We start from the raw sequence: 20593 nt of genomic DNA, 5'->3' as shown, positions 1-20593 counted from the left end.
TTATTGATGGCCCCATATCAACCATAGACCTTTGTAGTGTGGGCTTTGGAGCGTTTTCTGTAAGTAGATGTGAAGACCCACTCTGGCTTAACACACGGTCGCCTGATGGGGAGAGAAACTAGTTTCCGTTCACAAGCAGAAGAAGCCCGGAAACCAGGAGGAACCAGGCAAGGAAGTGCGTGGCGCTATACCGTTTCTCTGCATACAGATGAGGTGCCCTCATTTCTAACCGCCAAATATTACGGCTCCGAGCAGCTGTCATGCTGGCATCTGCTACTGCTATTGACATCCAGTCCTTCCACACTATGAGCAACAAATCACCACAAACATCCCCCCCCCCCCCTCAACACATCTTTCAATATTCTGAGGGTTAAGATGTGTTTAGACAACAAGAAAAGCCGATTTCCAACTGTAAGCTCGCTACTACATTGACTGCTGTGTTCATGCTTGTGTGGCCGTGTATGATCAGCCTCTGACTGATCTTACCATAAACTCCAGTTCTTTCTGCTAATCCCCTTCAGTCTCTCAGCTGAATATGAAGCTGGTCCACGATGCCCCCCCCCCCCCAAGTTGAAACATTTTGAACTCCTTTTTTCATCTAATGGCCTTTCCATTGATTTTATATGCAATTACACTGCGGTTACCAAGACATAAGTGTACATAATTGCATCTTTGCCTGTTCTTATACCTTTTATAGAGTGGTGCAGGAATGTTTGTTTATCTGTGTTAAAATATATAAACACCCCAAAATGTAGACTGTTTCGTATCTCTGATGACCCATTATATACTAACAGAGTGACATGAGAGTGTCTACTTCAACAGAACCTCAGAAAAAAACAATAACAAATGCCAGATTCTAGTGTGATGGTCACTACATTTGGAACAGGATGTGTTTTGCCTCTAATGTATTTTTAATGTGACCAGATGAAATAGGCTCATACTGCATATCCAATCACAGATTCAAGACAGTTTACTGTGTATTTAAAGATAAAAAAACCAAATGTGTATCCTTTTGGTGAAAATCTTTCCTCAGTATCATGTAAATAAAGATATATCTGTGACAAGCTAACGTGGGTCTCTATCAGCCATGCTGATACCGCGGTCTGACTCTTACATATGCATGCACACTTTCAGGTTGGACTGTGGCAGTGAGTTGTAGCAGAAGACAGAAAACCAATATGAGCAAAGAACAGACAGCCCAGCAGGTCCACACTGAGGACGTTCTCGCTCTAAGGTCGCGCTGCTAAGAGCCACCGAGCTGAAGTGCAGCCAAGAATGACAAATGGGCAAATTTTACAAGCAGCCTGGCAGATTTCCTCAGTTTTATGAATCTTGATTCACAGACTTAAACACATTCATCAATTTGCAACAAAAAAAGCAATAACATCATGCTGGTCTTCATTCACACTTGTCATTTTTAGTACTTTTTCTTTTTCTTCTCCGGCTTTAATTGATCAACTAATCCTGAAATGTGTGTTAAATCAGGCCCGGCAGTGCTGTAGAACGAGGATATGACACAGAATCTACCTGAGGCTGTTTATCAGAGGCCAACTGCAGCATGAGATGTATTAGCTCCGTGCTGTGAGACGACATTTTAAGATTAACTGAGAGGCGTGCGTTTCTTGTGAGAGAGCCTTTTAATAAAATGCCATCTAAATTCAGTCTTTCAGGTCGTGTGAATAATAAGCTGTAGGCTGTGTGAAGCATATTACCGATACTCTGCAGGCTTGTGCATTAAGATCTGTTCTGACTTAACAATGGTTGGAATTAGGTAATACTTAGATCTAATTTGAACATGCTGTGGTGAAAGCCAAAAATCTGACTTTGAAAGTTTGTTCATTTCCAGACTCAAAAGCTTGTGATGAGGCTTTTTTTGAGAGCTATAGTGAAGCCAAAGTTGATATATCGGTCAGACGGTTGGTCCATCAATAAAGTGCAGAATTGTTCGATTTTCTCCTCGCAGCATCCCCAGGTCATCAGTGTTTCCCATTAATGACCGAGACTGTGGCAGCTCGTCAAATTGGTTTCATAATGAACCGAAAATATGTTGACACTTATCAGGAGCGAGTCTGTCCGGTGGATTCGTCGGCGCATCTCCTCAGAGCTGGCTCGCATGCGGCTGTGAACGTTTGAATCCAGCGTCATCTTTTCCCTGTTTCCAGATCAGCTACCAGAGTATCGAGTCGTCGGACCCGGGCATTAACGTGCCAGGTCCTCGTCGCACAGTGTCCAAGCTGAGGAACGAGACCTACCACATGTTCTCTGGCCTGCATCCTGGAACCACCTACCTGGTGTCAGTCCGAGCCCGAACCGCCAAGGGGTTTGGCCAGACAGCGCTCACCGAGATCACCACCAACATCTCTGGTGAGACCTTGTGCACCTGTTGTGGTTGGTTAATTGTAGTAGTGTGTGTGTGTGTGTGTGTGTGTGCTGGTGTCCAATGGGGTCGGGGTTTGAGTAAGGTGAAATTATGGTCTTGAATGGTAAACTCCAATAATGACGCAATGCACTTACATGCTTATAATGCATGCTGATAATGTGGAATTCAGTCATTACTTTGAGGAAAAAACGACCAATTTTCCAAACAAAAAGTATCTTTGCACACAAAAGCAAAGAAGACGAAGTAACGACTCGTAATTCCCGTCTTTTGAAGAGCTTTTGATTCAATTACACATACCCTTTTAAATTACACCAATTATCTTCATTTTCCCTCGGCCACACAGATTTCTGGTGTGCATTGCTTTTGTGCGATGATGATGACAGCAGACCTGCATTATAGTGAACTACAGATGTTGAGCTTGGTTCGGGTGAAAACAGCTTTGTTCAGCCAAATTCACTGCAAAACTGAGTCTGTGTTTACCTTTCAAAGTTCCGCAGCCCCCCCCAGACATTAGAGAAGCCGTGTTTGGGAGTGAAAACGTTGCCGGGTATGGATCGTGAGATTGGTCTGGAAAATATGTCTGTGGGGAATGTGACGCACTGTTCTGCAAATGGGTATGTGTGAGCTGCTTCGTACATTTTGTTTACTCAGATGAAACATCACATGCTATTGTGATGTTTTCCCAAAAGTAAATTACTGGGACCGAGTCGAGTGTGTGGATGATGTTGATTTTCCCAGAAATCCATACAGAATATCGTAGGAAAACAAATAGACTTCCCAAACAGGTCAGCAGGAATCACGTCCTCCTATTTTCTTATTTGTGTATCAGTACAACCAACAAACATCTTGCAACCTGAGTAGGTGCTTTTCCAAGCCTTTTTTTGTGTTCAAAAGCTCTGCCAAGAATCTCGAAAAGCCGTGTGGATTTCGACTTTTGTGACTCAAAGGCGGAACTAGTTTGACATTCTTCGCTGTGAAAGCTCCAGCCGTGGCTGTGCTTTAGCGTTTATGATTATGGCTGACACACTGGTTTCTAATGGATGTGACGCTATCTCCATGCAGGGTGTCGTATCTGTGCACAGAACTGACATTGCTGTGCTGCCTGAGCGTATTGTTTTCTTGAGCTCCTGTGCTGTGTTGGTAGCGCCGTCCATGGCGGCGGGTTTTAAATCCATAAATCCAGTGAGGCTTAACGATGCTGTCTTGGCTTATGTTAACAGGAGCAGTAAAGAGCAGTCACAGCACATCAGAGCGTCAGGTGGTCAAACACAACAGCTCTGCTCACAGCCGGCGGCTGTATACTGTCGCAGCTCGGCCTTTTTAGAACAGTAATGAGCAATATATGTGTCGTGTAAAGTGTCACATCGTCTCTCCTTAAATGGGGGGGGGCTGTTGTGCATATCCATCCCTCTCATTATCTGGACCTGTTCCATCTGGTTGAGAAGGTGGCCTGTGTGGGCTCACAGCTGTCAAGGTGCACAATTCAACAGTATCACATGCTCTCTCTCTCTCTCGCTCTCTCGGCTGAGCCGTCTCAGTGGGGAAGACAGCTCCTGCACCAGTTGACGCCAGCACGAGAAACGTGGAATGTTCGTCTTTTCATAATTCATGCTGGATTTAACCACCTAACATGCGGCCTCGGCTCAAACGACTCCTCGAAGCCGCTATGCATAATGCAGACCCCGGCTGTTTTGTGCTAGCGTGAGGGTGTGTGTTTTTCCTGTGACGCGTTGCATCAGCAGACGTTTTACAACCAGCATTAATGCCCTGCCTAAGTAGCAGAAACATTTCCAATTGCTTTCTGGAGCCTTTTTGTTTTAGACGATCTGTTGGGCCAGGAAAGCCATTTGCTTCAATGCATACTCCAGTTAACTCACTCCCCGTAGTAAACAGCGATGGGAACACTCAACCTCATTGTCCCCAGAGCTTTGCTGAGGTTGTGCAACTTTGAGATCCGTCCTAATTATATGATAAGGGCCTCTTGTTTTCTCTGTAGTCGGCTGCTGTTTCTACCCATCATCAGTCAATGGCGGCGTGTGTGGGAGGCCTCCACAAAACAGTGCACAGGGGACATGTGTGGGAAATGAATAAAGATAGCACACTATATGTTATGCAGGGGTGCAAAGATCACTAAACCATCCAAGAAGAAGTGCATCTACTAAGCTTAAATCTCTTTCTCCGGAATGCAAACATGAAATGATTCTGTTTCTCTCCCACAGTATTTCAACTATCTGGACTCTGCTTTAACTCCTCTATGTGGTCTCCCGTCTTCATTTTATTTTCGCAGCCCCGGTTTTCGACTATGAAGACATCCCCTCTCCGCTGAGCGAGTCGGAGAGCACCATCACGGTGCTGCTGCGCCCTGCGCTGGCGAGAGGTGCTCCAGTCAGGTACAACTAATACACTGTGTTCTGTGTTCACTCCCACGCCAGCATTCATTCAGTGCTCTTCCGCACTGTGATATTTATACCCGCAGTCAAAATGAGCTCTCTTATAGCCGCCGGAAAATAGTTCTCTGTGCTTGTAGCATGTAGCAAAGTACAATGTATGAAGAACCAGAGTGGTTTTCTGTTAACATTCTCTACAGAGTGTTGTAATTGTTTCAAATTGATAACCCGGGCTGTATTCCTCAATAGGTTGAGCTGTGTCCAGTGTCTGTGCTAGTATTAAAACAATCACCCAAAAAACGAAAGAACATAAATATCGCTCTCTCTACCCTGAAACCTGACTCACCACGTCAGACAGTTGCAATGACACCACATGCCAAACCAATCGCACGTTGACGAGTTGACAGCTGTGTCACTGTAACGAGGAAATGGAACGGTTGAGAGAAATGGAAACACTCGGCTTTGAGGAAAGGCTGACAAAGAAACTCCAATCCTTTTGCGGGAGAATGGATTTCTCTTCGTCAAACATAACAATGCAAACAGAAGCGTGTGCTGCTTTGGCATATGAGGCTTTGTCGAAGACAAACAGTACTGTGTTGAATTTTTTCAACATATTCAGCATTTTGACGTTGTGATCTATGATGTTTGACAGAAGATAATGAACACACCAATAGAAATGATCTGGTGGGCTTTCGTTTAAAAAAAGAAAATGATTAAAGTCGTTAGATAATACTAGTGCAGTGCAATGCTTTGCCAGTGGTGTATCTGTTTCCAGCTTTCTCTAGAATATTGAATTATGTTTCTCATTGTACCCCAAAATGATTTTCTAAAGGAACCCATAAGCACTTAATTAAAAACTAGGCAACTCAACTGTATACTACTTACTGTGTACTTCACCTTCAGAGGAAAACATTGAAGTGCTCTATTGACCTGAATGACAGTCTGCTTACATTGCAGATTCAGATTTTACTCCCGAATCATGTAATAATTTAAATATCTAGAATTGTTATTCATTGAACTGTCATTCAGCATTATAAATTGAAAGCTCCACCTTGAACAGACGTTGGGTAATATTGAGGGCATTGTGCCTCTCTTTCACTCTACACTTGAAGTAAAGATGTGAATATTTTTCTCTGCGTTCTTTGTAGTTTTCCTAATCGTTCGTAGTTTTACTTCAAAAACTTTTAAGTACTGTTCATAAAAGTTTTAATATGTTTTCATGCAAAAAAGTAACCGTTGGCTTTCTAATATGTGGTCCGTTTATTTGCTGCAATCGTATTCAGCGATGCGAGAGCCGCTACGGGTTGTCTTGAAACCAGCCCGGCTGTCACTCAAGCATGCGACCCCACGGTGTGAACAGTCTGCTGGTTGAATCATGCTTCATTGTTCATTTAACAGGCAGTATGTAGTACATACTGATTGAGTATGCAGGCCTACGTTAGTATGTCATTTTGAGCAGAGTCGAAGTCCAGAGAAGTAAAGAAAAGCTTGATTGTAAAGTTATCCATATATAATGTTACCAGGCTATATATTAAGCAGTTCTCAAGATATGCAAAGATATATGTTTTTCCTTTCAACTTTATATTTCTTCTTCAAAAGAATTACAACAGTAACAATTGTTGTGACTTCCATAAATATAAAGCATCATTTGGAACAACTCTTTTTTTCCCCATCAGAAGAATGGGTACCATTACAAGTATTGATCTGTTTAAAGGGGAAATTGTGTGACTTGGAATTTAGCTTCATTTCTGTCATTAATTATAATTACCAAGTTAATTGCTGTGATCTGGAAATGTGGTGACACAAAAAAATCAGTCAGATAATCAGACAGGTTGTAAATACACCACCAGGTAAGCCAAACAAAAAATCAACCAATTACTCTCAATGTTATAAACATTTATGAGAGTTTACAGACTGGATCCCTGTCATGTGATGAACGATTGTTTCGTCAGACAGGAGTATTGAGCTCCACCCTTTCCTCCTGCAGTGCCTACCAGGTGGTGTTGGTGGAAGAGGATGGTTCCCGTCAGGTGAGGAGGAGGGAGCTGGGCACCGTCGACTGTTTCCCCACGTCAAACTCTCACAGCGAGGCGCAGGCCAAAGGGGCCCCGCACTACTACACAGCCGAGCTGGCCCCCAGCAGTCTGCCCGAGGCCACGCCCTTCACTGTGGGCGACAACCACACCTACAACGGCTACTGGAACAGCCCCTTAGATCCCACCAAAAACTACCTCATCTACTTTCAGGCCACCAGCAACTTCAGAGGGGTAAGAACTATTAAGATGCCTGACAATGCTTTTGCTTCTGGAGCTCAGACACGCTGCTTTTATGTTCCAGCAACCTTGAGAGTCAATTTAGATTTGTGCCGAGGACGTCAGACGGCAGGAGGCGGTGTGCTGGAGGTGCTGTGAGAGAGGAAGCTTGAACAAGGCTGTGTTTTTTACAACCTGATGTCGAGTATGCGCTTTTAGGATGGCTTTGGGTTGATTGTTTCCTGGTTAAATCTCGGACTTGTAAATGTGTCACCAATGCTCAATGAAAACCCCTCTTAACCGCCACACAAGCAATTTGGCGAATGCATCTTAACAGCTTTGAGGAGATAATTTCAATATGTACTCCTGCAGATTTTTTTTCACCAGTTGTCAGATTCCCTAATATTCAAGCTCTTTGAAAAAAAAAACGATGAAAAAATTGTTTTCCCTGCGAGGAAAAAAATCAAACACTGCCTCCCAGGCTTAAAACAACCTGATGAGGAACTTCTTGAGCAATTGGAAAAGTGACTGAAGCATGAATAAGAACTTGGACAGCCTATGTGCACAGAAGCAGTGAAAGCAAATGCGGTTTAAATCATTAGGGCCCATATGGAGCTTATGTGCGCCTGCCTGGCTACAGCTTCTCATCTCGATATCAGTCTCCGATTCTTCAGCAGATGCATCTAGTTTTCTCTGGGTGCTGCAAAGTGGGCCTCCAGAGACAGGCAGCCTCTGGTCCAGGTCAGGGCCGACATTCTGACTGAAATTTCCCAGGTGATCTGACATCAGCAATGAGCTTTACCCATCGTAGACCACTATTTGTGACGATTCTCCCCGAAGACCAACGTAAGTCGCTGCTGTTGACGCAGCAGCTCTGAGCCGACACAACAAACTTGATATTATAATTCACGTTGATCTCGTCTCCAATATATTTTCCGAACCATGGATGCGTTTCAGGAGAGAAGGGAGGTAGAAAAATAATATTTTGACAATTACCCTGGATAAATTAGATGCACGATGCGTATATGGGCTGCCATTGAATTGAAACAATATTGCTTTGGCAGATGTGTCTTCAGTGGGGCTTGAAATATGCATTATTAGTGCTGCCAGTTTCTGTGGAAACACACAAGCAGGAAACAACACGCACTTTTCTACCTATGTTTTCTCCCTATCAAGTCTGAAGAGTCATTATCTAGATACCTGCTATCTGTTACACTAAACATAAAAAAAATACCGGCATTCATTTTCTACCCTCTGTTGCATTTATTATGACTCATCATCTGGGATTAGCTGTCACTCATCCCAGTTTTTACTCACCGGATAAACTAACATGCGAATAATTGGGCATTGGCAAATGTAGCTGGCAGCAGTTTATTTCAACTACAGCTAATTGCCGTTAATTCTGTATGTAAGATAGTTGCTGAGACACCAGAATGACTGTTGTTTGTAAGCCAGTGGTTTGTACATGTCAGTGTCTGTACTCTGGAAGGCATCGCTGACGAACCCACAGAGAATTGTCATCCGACGCTGGTGTTCCACCCAGCTCTACGAAGAGTTTTAGCATCTTTAACCTGTTTTGGTTCAGCGCTGATAAACACACTGTGCTGTACCTACTCCACAGTTAATAGCAGAAAGTCAGCAACTAGCTGGTGAACACAATTCTGCGAAAGAGACAGATATTTAGATGAGGAGTTGGTGGAGACCAAAAACAGAGCTCAAAGGAGAGTTAATGCGAAACGGTATCTCAATGCTATGTTGTAGCATTCATGCATATCATATTTATGTTTTGGACTAATTAAATCACTTGTTCTGAATTAGGAACTGCTCAATAAAAATGTATATAATGTGTGCAGGGTTAGAAGGCTTTTACTTCAATGTGGTTAATACATTTAATACATTTCAGAACATCTCAAGATTGTGAACATTAACCAGGCTGACTGTGGTGGTACACTCTGACAACAAAGCATGTTTGTGTATCTCCGTTGATTTGTGTTATTATCACCATGATTTACTTAGAACACTGTACGCTAAACCTCATTTGATTCTGTAAGGCATTAGAAAGGATTCAGGATTCATACGCGGCGCCAATATTGAACTGCAATTTGATAAAATGCTTTTGAAATCCACCCCAAGGATGGAGATTCAATATACTGGATGCCCCTCCTCTTAACAAGATTAACATTTGTTTTTTACAAGCACTGGTGTCCGTTCCAAAAGCCAAATGCCCACCTTGACAGAGGACAGCATGACACATGACATACTTCCTTAAATCTTAATTTGGTAACATGCCCCCCCCTCTATCTCTGAGATAGAGGTGGCTGTTTTTTGGGGGGGGGGGGGGGTGGAGCCGTGTGAGGGACCTCAAATGGTGGAGGGAAGCAGCGGTCTCTCATATAACTTCAATTATTTCCTCCACGTAACGAAGGTCTGGGTGACCGTGACACACGCCGCCACCTGTGTTGCAGGTTTCAGACGAGGTTGTGGATTTCGACAGACTGACTTATAATTCATCGACTTGAACTGTTGTCGTTCTTTCCTGCTGATCATTGAGCCTTCGTGGCACCGTTGGCAAATGAATGAACTCAGCCTTTTCTTTTGCTCACAGGAGACCAGAATAAACTGCATCCGGATTGCTCGCAAAGGTAACACTTGCTTTCCTTTTTGTATTTCCACATCAATATGTCATTGTCACATTAGTTATGATTCAGTACGCCTTTAACATGTCGATCACGGAGGCTATCTGCTGGCCTCTCTTATGTGCCTTTCAAATGGTAAGCTACCTATGTGTATTACTGTATAGCGTTACAGTGCACAGAGAGTTCTCTTAGTGCAGGTGGAGCCTCAACTGTAAGTTCAAGAACAGCAGCGCGACCAAGCTCCCATTTTATAAGTAGCAATCCCAGGAACATGCTTCATTTGTTCAGGAAGACCAACGGCAGATATGCTGAATGAGAGACACCGCTAACTGTTCTCGAAGTCGTCTATATTGAAGCCGACTAGCTTTCGTTCACTCGTGAGCTTCATTGTTGAGAAATGGGATTTGCATGGACGCTAACGACAGCTTCACAACTGGAGTCCTGCGGCAAATACATTAGCAGTCAGACCGGTTTTTAAATAGTCCCTGGTTGAAGCCTTTCATCTAAACCACTTAGTCTGAGGTAAAAATTCATTTAAATGTGAGTTATCTTAACTCCTTCGTATTTGTAGGATTTGCGTTATATTTCTGCGGTACCAAAGGCATTGATTTGAGGATTTTAATGGATAATTATGATGATTATAATAACTAGTTGAGATAATGAGGTTCAACGTCTGTCTGCTTCTGCGGCTGCCCCATAGACTCCTTTATTAAACTCTGTCTCGCAGCGTCACATCCCCATGTCTCAACAAAGAAGCTGCTGAAGTAAATGCTATAATTTAGTGTTATGAGGGAATCAAAAAGAAGGTTATGTAAAGCTATGTCCTGAAAATGCTGGACAGAAGGCCCCAGAATGTCTTTTCCTGGCCAACATAATGTTGAAAAAGTGAAATGTTGAGTCTCTGGGTGATCATAACCACTGTAGGATACATTTGCGGTCCCAGTGGGTTCATCTTTGTGGTATACGGGGTGCATGTCACAGACTTCGAACAGTTATCCTGGCTCAGGCCGCTGCTTGGGGGATTTGAAACGGACTTAGCGTTGTTTTTGGGGCGCTGCAGGGACGATGCCCCTGTGCCAGCCTCCCACACTAGAGACACAGGAGGGAGGGTGAACGCAAAGATGTGTCTGCGTCCTCTCTCTCTCTCCGCTCCTCTCGAATCACTGACACTGGCATTTTGACAAACCCCTCTTGGGTTCGGATGCCTTTGAAATCCAGATTGCAGAAACGTATCCTTTTTTTTTTCCCGGGGTGTTTGCTTGAGAGACAGACACAGATAGAAGGCTCTCAGTTCAAACAATAGGTGAGCGGGAGAGAGACGGAGGGTGAAATGAAGTTGTTCCTCCCTTCCTCCCCGCTGAATTATGTCTGAAGTTTGTCGCGCTCTTGAGAGAGGTGGCAGTTCAATTGGATTCCTCTCTCCGAACTCTTTCTTATCTGAAGTGCGATGACATCAAAGAATTCTGCCTTACTATTGTCTGCCGGCGTGTCATGTAAGTGGAAGAGAAGAGAAGGGTTGCAGCTGTATTTATGGGAGCCCTTATTATTATTTTTTTACTGTAGTTGTGCATATACGACTGTGGCAGGCAGGCCCAGAGGACATGCTGATGTTGCTCCATGCCACAGAGGTCCCGTTAATACCGTTCCTGGATGCTTTTCATTTCCTCTCACCCAGCTTCCCACACACAGATGGCGCCAGCTGTGTTCACCAGCACACCTGGCCTAGCCACTGCAGTGGGAGAGTGTGATTTTATTTTTATTTTCTTTCTCCTCCTTCTTTCTCCTCTTTTCTTGGTTTCATTTTTTTGTTTGTCCTTAGAGGAAGACGTGGCCAACATTGGCTGACACGAAAGAACAGTGAGACCATGTTACGAATCAAATCGACTTCGGCATTGTGCTACAAAAGCAGGCTTTTTATTCATGTCGGCTCAGCCGGTAGAAAAGCATCACATTCACAATCAGCCTGTGCAGCATTTGAAAATGTAGCTTAGAATCTTTGTGACAGTTGAATGAAGTGGCCCTGGACCTTTATTTGAAACCAGCTTATATTAGATGAGTGGGTTTCAAATAGAAAAATGTGACTCACATTTTTGGTGATTTCATTTTATGTTATTTTTGTGATCTGCCCCCGTTTAAATGTTCTGTTCTGTTCATTCTGAGATTGCAAAATCTACATTTCCTCAGCCATACTCACCATTCTGCTGCTCTGAGAATCTTCTTAACTGAAATACACATTTTATTTGCTACTTTGTTTTATCTGCGTTGCGCTTCCTGCACAGATTTCCTCTTAAGACCATCCCTGACTGCTTTTTTGTTTCCTGAAGAGGTCAAAACTCCTGCAACACATAACAACTTGATTGTCATACCAGCACATTTATGATGACCCTCCGTCAGGGTCATCATAAAACACATTACCAAGAAAATTCCTCAGTAATGGGCTGTGTGATGTTGTCCCTGTGGATCTCCTTGCAGAACCACAGCTGGATATTTTTGTTTTTTTTTGGTGCAATGAAATTTATTGCGATAGCCAATTTCAAAAAATGGCCCTAAAAGCAGAATGAGTCACCCAGCATGATTTGTGTGATTGTGGCAAGTATGCCAGTCTGCATTGTCTGCCAGGAGCTATAGTCACCAATCCACAGCTTATTAAGCCAAACTCAGCATTCTACCTCACTGTAAAGTTTTATTTTTCTCTTTTCAGCCAATCACAAACGCATCCAACATTCCTTTTGAAGCATCATTGCTTTGTTGAAATACATAAATGTTCTCCAATTCAACTGTGCTGCCAAGCTCATCAATACATGCCTGAGACCCTTTAATGATTCGGCCTCTCTGCATTTTGTTTCATTCCCCACCTTATTCGTTTTCTCATCAGTGAGTGGACTCGTTAATGAATAACACGCTGCCAGAAGAGTAATAATGCTCCTTCAATTCATTCATAGTTAATAGCAATTGTTCACCTTTGGATATGACACAACAGGGGGCCCAGATGATTGACAGAGGGAGATTTCATGCTCTCGGCTAGCTGAGATGGGAAGGCAGACAGAAATGCTCTGCGACTGTGACATATGGCTGGGAGGGAAATGGCTGCCTGAATGAGAGCATGCATCAGTTTGCTGAGATAACCAAAGTGTCGTCTCTCCCAAGCCAAACATGTTTAGCTCCCCTTTGTAGACGTGGCTGATATCAGTGCAATGAAATAGTGTGAAATAGTGCCGTCTCAGATGCTGTCAGAAAATAAGTAATACACAAGCTTCCTGTCGATTGTCTCTCCTGTGAAAGCTCAAACTAGATTTGCGTGGACCTCAAACACACCTCACTCCCTCTTGGGTTGAATCGGCCTGGTGCATTTAACACCACGGAGTGAGGATGGCATCTACACTATCCCACAATGCAATGCACAGGAGTTTCTACATGAGAAAATGATCACCTACACCTGTCAGTGTTGATGATGCAAAGATATGATCGATGTTTGAAGCCTATGAGTGATTTCAGCCACAGAATAAAAAACAAAACTAATATACACACGTCCATTAGTATTATCTAGCTATGCAGATGCTACTAAATCATAATTCCAGTGCACTGCTGGTCCAGCAAATAACAGAGTCAGTATTTTGTTAAGATAGCATCTTTATCTTTAGACAAGCATAGACTGCCAATCATCTTTTGATTGTTTTGGTAATTATGCTGAAATTAATGTGACAATGATTCATTGACGCCAAACCACGACAGCACATTTGTTTTTATTGCGATTAGAGCTGAATAGCCATTCACCGTGGCTGTATTTGTAAGATATGCATCCTTCTCTTCCTCACCTCCCTGTCGCACGGTGCAGCTGCCTGTAAGGACTCCAAGCGAGCTCTGGAGGTATCCCAGCATGCCGAAGACATGGGACTTATCCTGGGGGCCTGCGCCGGTGGTCTGGTGGTCCTCATTCTGCTTCTCGGGGCCATCGTCATCATCGTCAAGAAGGGGTAAGCGGCTGCGAAAATGTTTGTGTGTCTGCAGGCCAGTATATGAGAGATGGGTTGGACCTTTTCAGACTCAAACGTCAACGGTCTTCAGTCTTATTGTTCCAAAGCAGTACATTTATCTCTATCCCACTTGGCAGCTGGGGTCTATTGAAGAAAGCATCTTGGCAATGAGAGTGAAATACAACCAGAGTTAGGGGAATGGAATACAGCATTAATCCCAAATTCTCCCACCGCTGCCTCAGCCAAGCTTTTGTGTTTCATCTCATCTTTTAATTTCAAGGTCTGTGTGTTGGCTGAGCACATTCAAATGCAGCCTGCTTACACTGGAATCGTTGGCTGCCTTCCACCTGCAAATTACCTCTGTCGTCGATCGCACCTGCAGTGTATTCTTCCTTCGCTCGCGGGGCGACGGTGGAACGCTCATCTGAGTGTGAAATATTTCATCAAGGGGCATGTTATTCCGTTGCCCACTCAATTACATGATGCGAGCAGCTGTGAGGTGCCAGTGGATGGGCTAGTAATTGGTTCGGAAGGTTGTTTTTGCTTCTTTTTTTTTTCATTTCTTTTTTTTTGGAAAGATGAACTTCTCTGCCCTCAGGAATTTTCTCAAAGAGAATAGAGGGAGAGTGAATGGGATGTGTGGTAGGAGGCAGTGACTGATAGGATTCATCGGGCCTATCTCGCAGGCACAAAAGGCGCATGGAGGCAACGGGAGCAGACGTGTTTATATTTAGCCACCAGATATTGTCGCTCATATAAAGTTAGACTGTATACCGTAACTATGTTTTGGTTCAGTCATCAACAGGAACATTTCAGATCCCTTGCAGCGTAATTCAGTGGGGTGCTGGTCAAACACGGGCAATGGAAAACGAAGAAATCAAAAGCTCTGGGCTCTGGGCCAACTTCAAACTTTCTGCAAAGTGGAGGCGCGATCAACTTTTTCTGCAAATGCTTTACATTTTGCTTCTTTTAGACACACACATCAACCCCTCCATTTCCTGTGCAACATTTAAATTCCTTTATTTTTTTCATTGAAATACATAAAAGCACCATTTTTGGAGAAGTTTGGCACAATCGAGGATGCAGTGCGCTGCTCACTGCTCAACAGTTCAGATTCCACGCTGTTGAAAACAATGCAGTGCGTTTTTAATGATTTGGAAATATAGTATTTTCCCTGTCCTATGTTTTCATTCATTTGTTCAATAATTAAGTGTGTTCTTCAATTTAAACATGGTTCTCTGATGTTTACATGAGAAGTTATTGTACTTACTACAGGAAAGGGTTCAGAATTGGCTACAGGATCCTAAATACAGGAATGGATGGAAACCTCAGGAAATTGCTTTCATTGGTCCAGAGCTGGCTTTTGGTGCGCAGCAGGCCCGTCCTTCATCCGTTATGCTTTGATCCTGCTTCATGATTGCTTGCTCGGAACATTCCAACCCACTGAGCATCTTCATTTATCTTTCTGATGCCCATCTTGACAAACCATAGTCACTTTTCTTTTTTTTTCTTCTCCTCACTCTCTGTCTCTCTCCTTTCCTCCTCCCTCATGCTAATCAGAAGGGACTTCTATTCTTACTCTTACTACCCGTAAGTTACTCCTTTCTCCATCTCCCACCCTGACATCCTGACGCCATCTTCCCCTTGCTTGCCCTTCGTAGTCCCAGGATTACTAGAGTGGAAATGAGCATTCCTATCTCCACCCCATCCTCCAGTATAGACCCACCCCCCCCCTTCCTTCCTCCTTTCGCTCCTCCAACTCCACCACAACCCCACCGCCACCCCTGACACTCTTTTGCTATCACCAAATCACACTTTCCCCCTCGTCCAGTTTCAATCTCGTAGCCCTGATATTTCCCCCTCAGTCCAATTTCTCATCTCCTCACCCGTCCTCCTTTCTTTTCTCCCTTATCTCTTTGCTTTTCTTTCTCTCATTCTGCCCCGTCTCTGCTGTCCTCTGTCTATTATTACTCCCGCTCTCTCTCTCTCTCTCTCTCTCTCTCTCTCTCGCTCTCTGCATCCTCCTGCCTCTCTCTGCATCTCTGCAGGAGGAAGAAGGTGGCCATAAACAAGGCAGCCATGTCCTACAGGCAGGAGAAAAGTCGGAAGCTGAGCTCTTTAGACTGCAGCATGACGGAGCAGAGCACTCTCCAGCAGGACGAGAAGATGGCCCACTCCTTCATGGATGCCCACGGCTGCAACGCTCGAAGTAAGACAGCTCGGAACATATGGGTATACTCTTGAGAAAGTGTCTAGAGAGATGAAGCTCCCTCCTTCCTGACCTTCAGCCATGTTTACTTCCAAGCATGTATCCAATCTGTTCTGCCAGACCATAAGATGCTCTCAACAGAGAAACCTCCTGCAAGTCTTCCGTCTGTTTGAATATTCCGCAGTGCCAGTCAGCCCTCACGTCTCTGCAGAAGCGTGGACTTGTTTTTCCCTGAGCTCCCCCCTAGACTTTTCAGCCGAGTTTACATTGATTAAAAAGAAAAGAAAAGGACAGCCTCGACGTCTTGGAGTGCATAATGTCAGCGGCATGCCTTGAACTGTATGTCTTCATGTTCCCAGATGAACAGCGTAGCTCCGTCAACGAGTCCAGCAGCTTACTGGGAGGCTCGCCCCACCGTCACTGTCGGAGGAAGAGCTCGCCTTATCACACGGGTCAGCTCCACCCTGCAGTGAGGGTGGCTGACCTCCTCCAGCACATCAACCAGATGAAGACGGCTGAGGGGTATGGCTTCAAACAAGAATATGAGGTAGGAGTGAGAAAAGAAAGACGGCCTATAGTAGTACTTGTACTTGTACGCTGTTTCACTGCATCTGCAAATAATGCAGATATACTGAACTTGGTGCTGTGTGGACTAATCATGCATTTCGAAGTGACTATATGAGTCTTTATTTTTTCGCTCATTCACCTGGAGGAAGCCAGATGCACTTTTTCGATTCATTAAGATCCCCGAGTGCCCCACAAATTTCCCCCCAACAGAATCAATATATGGGTCACTTTTTCACTCGTCGGTCTGGCTCCCCATCGCCTGGAGAAATAAACAAGATGAGGGAGATCAGCGTGCACACTGCTGTCAGACTTCATAACCCTTATTTCCCACAGGGTCGGGCTGCTGCCATTGATCAGACATGTTGCAAGGCATTATGGGGGGCTGTATATGGGGCAGGCCCTCTGTAAAGGTAGGGTACAATATGTGTTGTGCATGGAAGCCAACATCTGGAACCAGAGCCAGTGAATAAACACATTTGCAGAAATCATCTCATTCTCCATGACTGATGCAGCCCTCCTATGGATACATCTGTCATCTTCTTTTCACCTGGAACTGCAGCTTCCCCTCAACACTGCAAGTGATGTGATGTAGAGCCCAAACAGTTATTGGGCCAGTTGCAATATTGAGTTTGATCATTTCGATTTAAATTCAATCGAACAGTTTTTTTCATGTTTCTGCCAACATTTGTGTTTCAACATTTTGTTAAGGAACCCTCAGATTCGATCATTAAAGCTCCAAGTGGCTCAATGCTGCTTTAAAGAACTGTGAGCAACAAGAGAAATAGATTAGTGCTCGCAAAACTGTTTCTGAATGACCTCAAACTAATGGCTCAGACAAATTCCTGTGCTGCAATTTCAATTTTTGTCAAAATCAGATCAGCTGTAATCAGCTGTGCGAAGGTATATATGATGGACATGTAAACAAACTATTAAATGGCTCCTTTGGATTCAATTCCATGTGGTCCGACATGAACACACAATTTTTTTGGTTTTGGTTGTTTGCAAGATTTCTGTATTTTCTCACTTGTTTCTAGTGGGCGGGGCTTGGTTGGAAAGAATTGATGTTGCCGACTTCCATGCAACAACACAGATTTGGCAATTTCATAATTTCAATGAAAATTGATGACGGCTGTTGGGCTGTATGCTAATGTTAGCAACCCATACAGACCCGATGAAGCAGATTAGCTGGGCCATGAATAAATAATAACCTTTTTCCTGAATTATTAATGTTACAGTTTATTACTTCAGTGTCGAGCATGTCCAACACAAATAGTAAACGAATGGAGAGGAAATAAATCGTGTAAATCTCCAAGAAGGTGAACTGAATGTTGTTGAGGCTCCAGGAAATGCAGCGTGCTGGACAAAGGCAGGTTTGTTAAGCAGGATTGGATCAGACATTACCTGTACAGGATCCAGTGACAGATGTGATCCCCCGATCAGCTGGCTTTACGCGAGTCTGCCGGGGTCTCAGGTGGTCCCAATATGGTCCGCCCTCGCCCAGGAGGGATTGGTCAGCTGCCGATGAGAGACGCCGTGCATCGGTTCGAGAGCATGGCTGTGTCTAACAATGCAACGGAATATGACACGACTCAAGCCAGGACCGTCTACGCTCTTGCTCTTCTCTCACATATAGAATTCATTTAAAGCCAGCAGATTAAAGAGATGGGTGCGTCATAAACAGCTGTCACAAATGTAGCGGTTTAAAACCGAGGTATTATAGAGCCATGCCTTCTTCAGGCAGTGAGCCCCACACTGTGTGTAGAAGGAGAATGACTGCAGTGGGACGCCTCCTCCTCCTCCTCGAGGCCGCAGCCATGTCTCAGTGCCGCATGTCATCTCTCAGCCTCAGCCTCTCCCTGCTATGTTGTGGCAGATGTCTGTTGATGACTTGGCAAGATGCTATAATAGGGAAGTTACGCGGACGACCTGAGGGTAACACTTTGGAGTGCATTTTGCAAAGTTGTTTCCACTGTGAGTTTAAAGATGTTGTAGCATGTTGTCTTATTAAACTCAACATGTGATCTCTAACTTTGCAGAGCTTTTTTGATGGCTGGGACGTCACGAAAAAGAAGGACAAGACCAAAGGAAGGCACGACAGCCTGCTTAACCGTAAGTACTGTGAGGCTGCAAGAAAGAAAGAATTGATGCTGTTGTAACCTGGCTCTGATTCAGTCTCAGCACATCTTAACATTCATAGCTGTTCATACATACACTGCAAAGTACATCGCCATTTAACGACACGACTACCGTGTCTTAACAGTCTGTTAACACCACCCAATAATTATTTGTACTCCCAGTGGAATTGGAAAAAGAACCTTTGTTGTAATTACGGTTTGATTAATTACAATTGATTGTTAATCGTGTTTTTGAAATGTTAGTCTCGATAGCGGGAACATTCAATATCTTAATGCAGCGTAGTGTTCTTCCTCAGCCAATGTGGAACAGCCCTAGGAATTACATGAAGTCATGAGACTCTAATCAAAGTTATTTAAGGTGTGATACACCGGTAAGCTTTTAAAAGGGGAGGCAGGTTTCATCACAGACCCAGCGGGTGGCTGTTTGTGGTATTTGTGGCGCAATTCAACAATTACAGTTCAATAGTCTTGACAACAGAAACAGGAAAATATGCAAAATGAAAATAACTAAATGGTGAATTCATGCAACTATGCATGATTTATGGATGCAAATAGTTTTCTCGGGAAAACAGTGTTTTCAATGCGGGGAACCCTCAGAAATAACATTTGGACGCTAAAGCTCTGAATTGAAGCCGAGATGAATTCAACTCTCCAGGTGTGGTAGCAGCTGTATATGAGGCAGGTGTTATCACAGCTTTTGTGGACTGACCCCGAAAGCATCAATCCACATTATTAACGCTTTCTGCTTTCATAGCTCTGGCAATCCTCTCTTTTGGTTGACATTGTACTCTCCTAAGATGAGTTCTACGTAGTGAGGTTTGCAGAGAAAGAGAGCAGTGGTATCCGATCAATACTCACGATCAGCAGACACCCTTAGCTTAGCTATCACAAGATGTATCATCGGAGATGTCCTGTCCCTTTCTCTCCACACCGTAACCTTCATTTCATTTGACAGCCTGAGATCTGCTTTTGTATGAATAAAAGCCAAATCCTTCTTTTGTGCATTGCAGATGATCGCCACCGAGTCAAGCTTCACTCTCTGCTTGCAGACCCCAGCTCCGATTACGTCAATGCCAACTACATAGACGTGAGTCACCCACACTCCTATTTCTTTCTCCTGCTTCGCCTCCCACTCCCTCGTCTCCGTCTATGCTTAGCCCACAGCTCCGCTGTAAGAGCTCGTAGCAGTCATCGTCTATTGTTGTGGTTGACCCGGCGCTTGACCAGAAGACATCTCCGCATCTGAGGTTGTGTGAGCTCTTGTTACTCAGACTGAACTCCCATTTAGTAACTACACCCACAACACATAGAAAGATATCAATGTGTGCTCGTTTATTGCAGAGAACCCCAGAGATCCTACAAGAGCCCATAAGCTCGGCGCGGCGGGCCTCGTGACTCACCCAAATGCTTTTTTAAGGCAACATTGCACCGTCGTTGGGCTCGGTAACACACGGCTGATCCTTTCATCTACTTTCAGATATTTTGATCTCACCTACAGTTCAGCTCGAGTGAGTTTCTACAGCTCCAGCAGCAGAAATGAACTCCTGCCAGATCTCAGCAGCTTTGCATTGGGTGGACAAAACTATCTGAAGGACAGTTTGTCTTGTTCCTCAGGCTCAGGCCATGGGGTCGGCAGCTCACATTTTGTGGAGGAGTCACTTGAGCAGTCTTGCCTTTTTTCTTCTCTTTTTTTTCCACTGACTACTGCAGCTCTCACTCATTGCAGGGTGAGGTGATATGGTCTCTGCATGCTGTATTGCGCCCTGTGTTTTTCTTTCTTTCTTTTGTTTGATGAACAAAAGGAAATGTAAAGTGGACAGAAGGGGCGCGATCAGCAGTGGATGCCTGACTCAGCGAATGTGGGTGGCATCGGTTAAAGCGGAACGTCAAAGCTCACAGTGCTGCGCGTGGCCACTTTATCCCCTTTAGTGCTCCGTGAGGGCTCCATTAGGACGAACGCTCCAAGGACCTTTGTGTCATTAACTGTGCCTTCTACAGCACCGCCCGCATGTCATGCCAAGACCCCTGGCTCAAAACACTGCAGCGAAATGAT

General features: G+C 44.2%; 1 protein-coding gene across 3 annotated transcripts in view; it reads left to right on the top strand.

Annotated features, from left to right (window-relative positions):
- ptprua (protein tyrosine phosphatase receptor type Ua) overlaps positions 1-20593 on the top strand; it is a 163104-nt gene that overhangs the window by 118242 nt on the left and 24269 nt on the right. For all 3 annotated transcript variants that reach the window (XM_079288297.1, XM_079288296.1, XM_079288298.1), the window contains 9 exons: positions 2163-2364; positions 4668-4770; positions 6755-7034; positions 9625-9661; positions 13491-13629; positions 15678-15838; positions 16198-16385; positions 18442-18514; positions 19551-19627. In XM_079288297.1, the coding sequence (XP_079144423.1) occupies positions 2163-2364; positions 4668-4770; positions 6755-7034; positions 9625-9661; positions 13491-13629; positions 15678-15838; positions 16198-16385; positions 18442-18514; positions 19551-19627 (1260 nt within the window). The remainder of the gene's footprint in view (positions 1-2162; positions 2365-4667; positions 4771-6754; positions 7035-9624; positions 9662-13490; positions 13630-15677; positions 15839-16197; positions 16386-18441; positions 18515-19550; positions 19628-20593) is intronic.

This window comes from Melanostigma gelatinosum (genome assembly GCF_949748355.1).
Source record: "Melanostigma gelatinosum genome assembly, chromosome: 17".
In the NCBI taxonomy this organism is placed as follows: domain Eukaryota; kingdom Metazoa; phylum Chordata; class Actinopteri; order Perciformes; family Zoarcidae; genus Melanostigma; species Melanostigma gelatinosum.
This window is presented reverse-complemented; position numbering and strand designations above follow the sequence as displayed.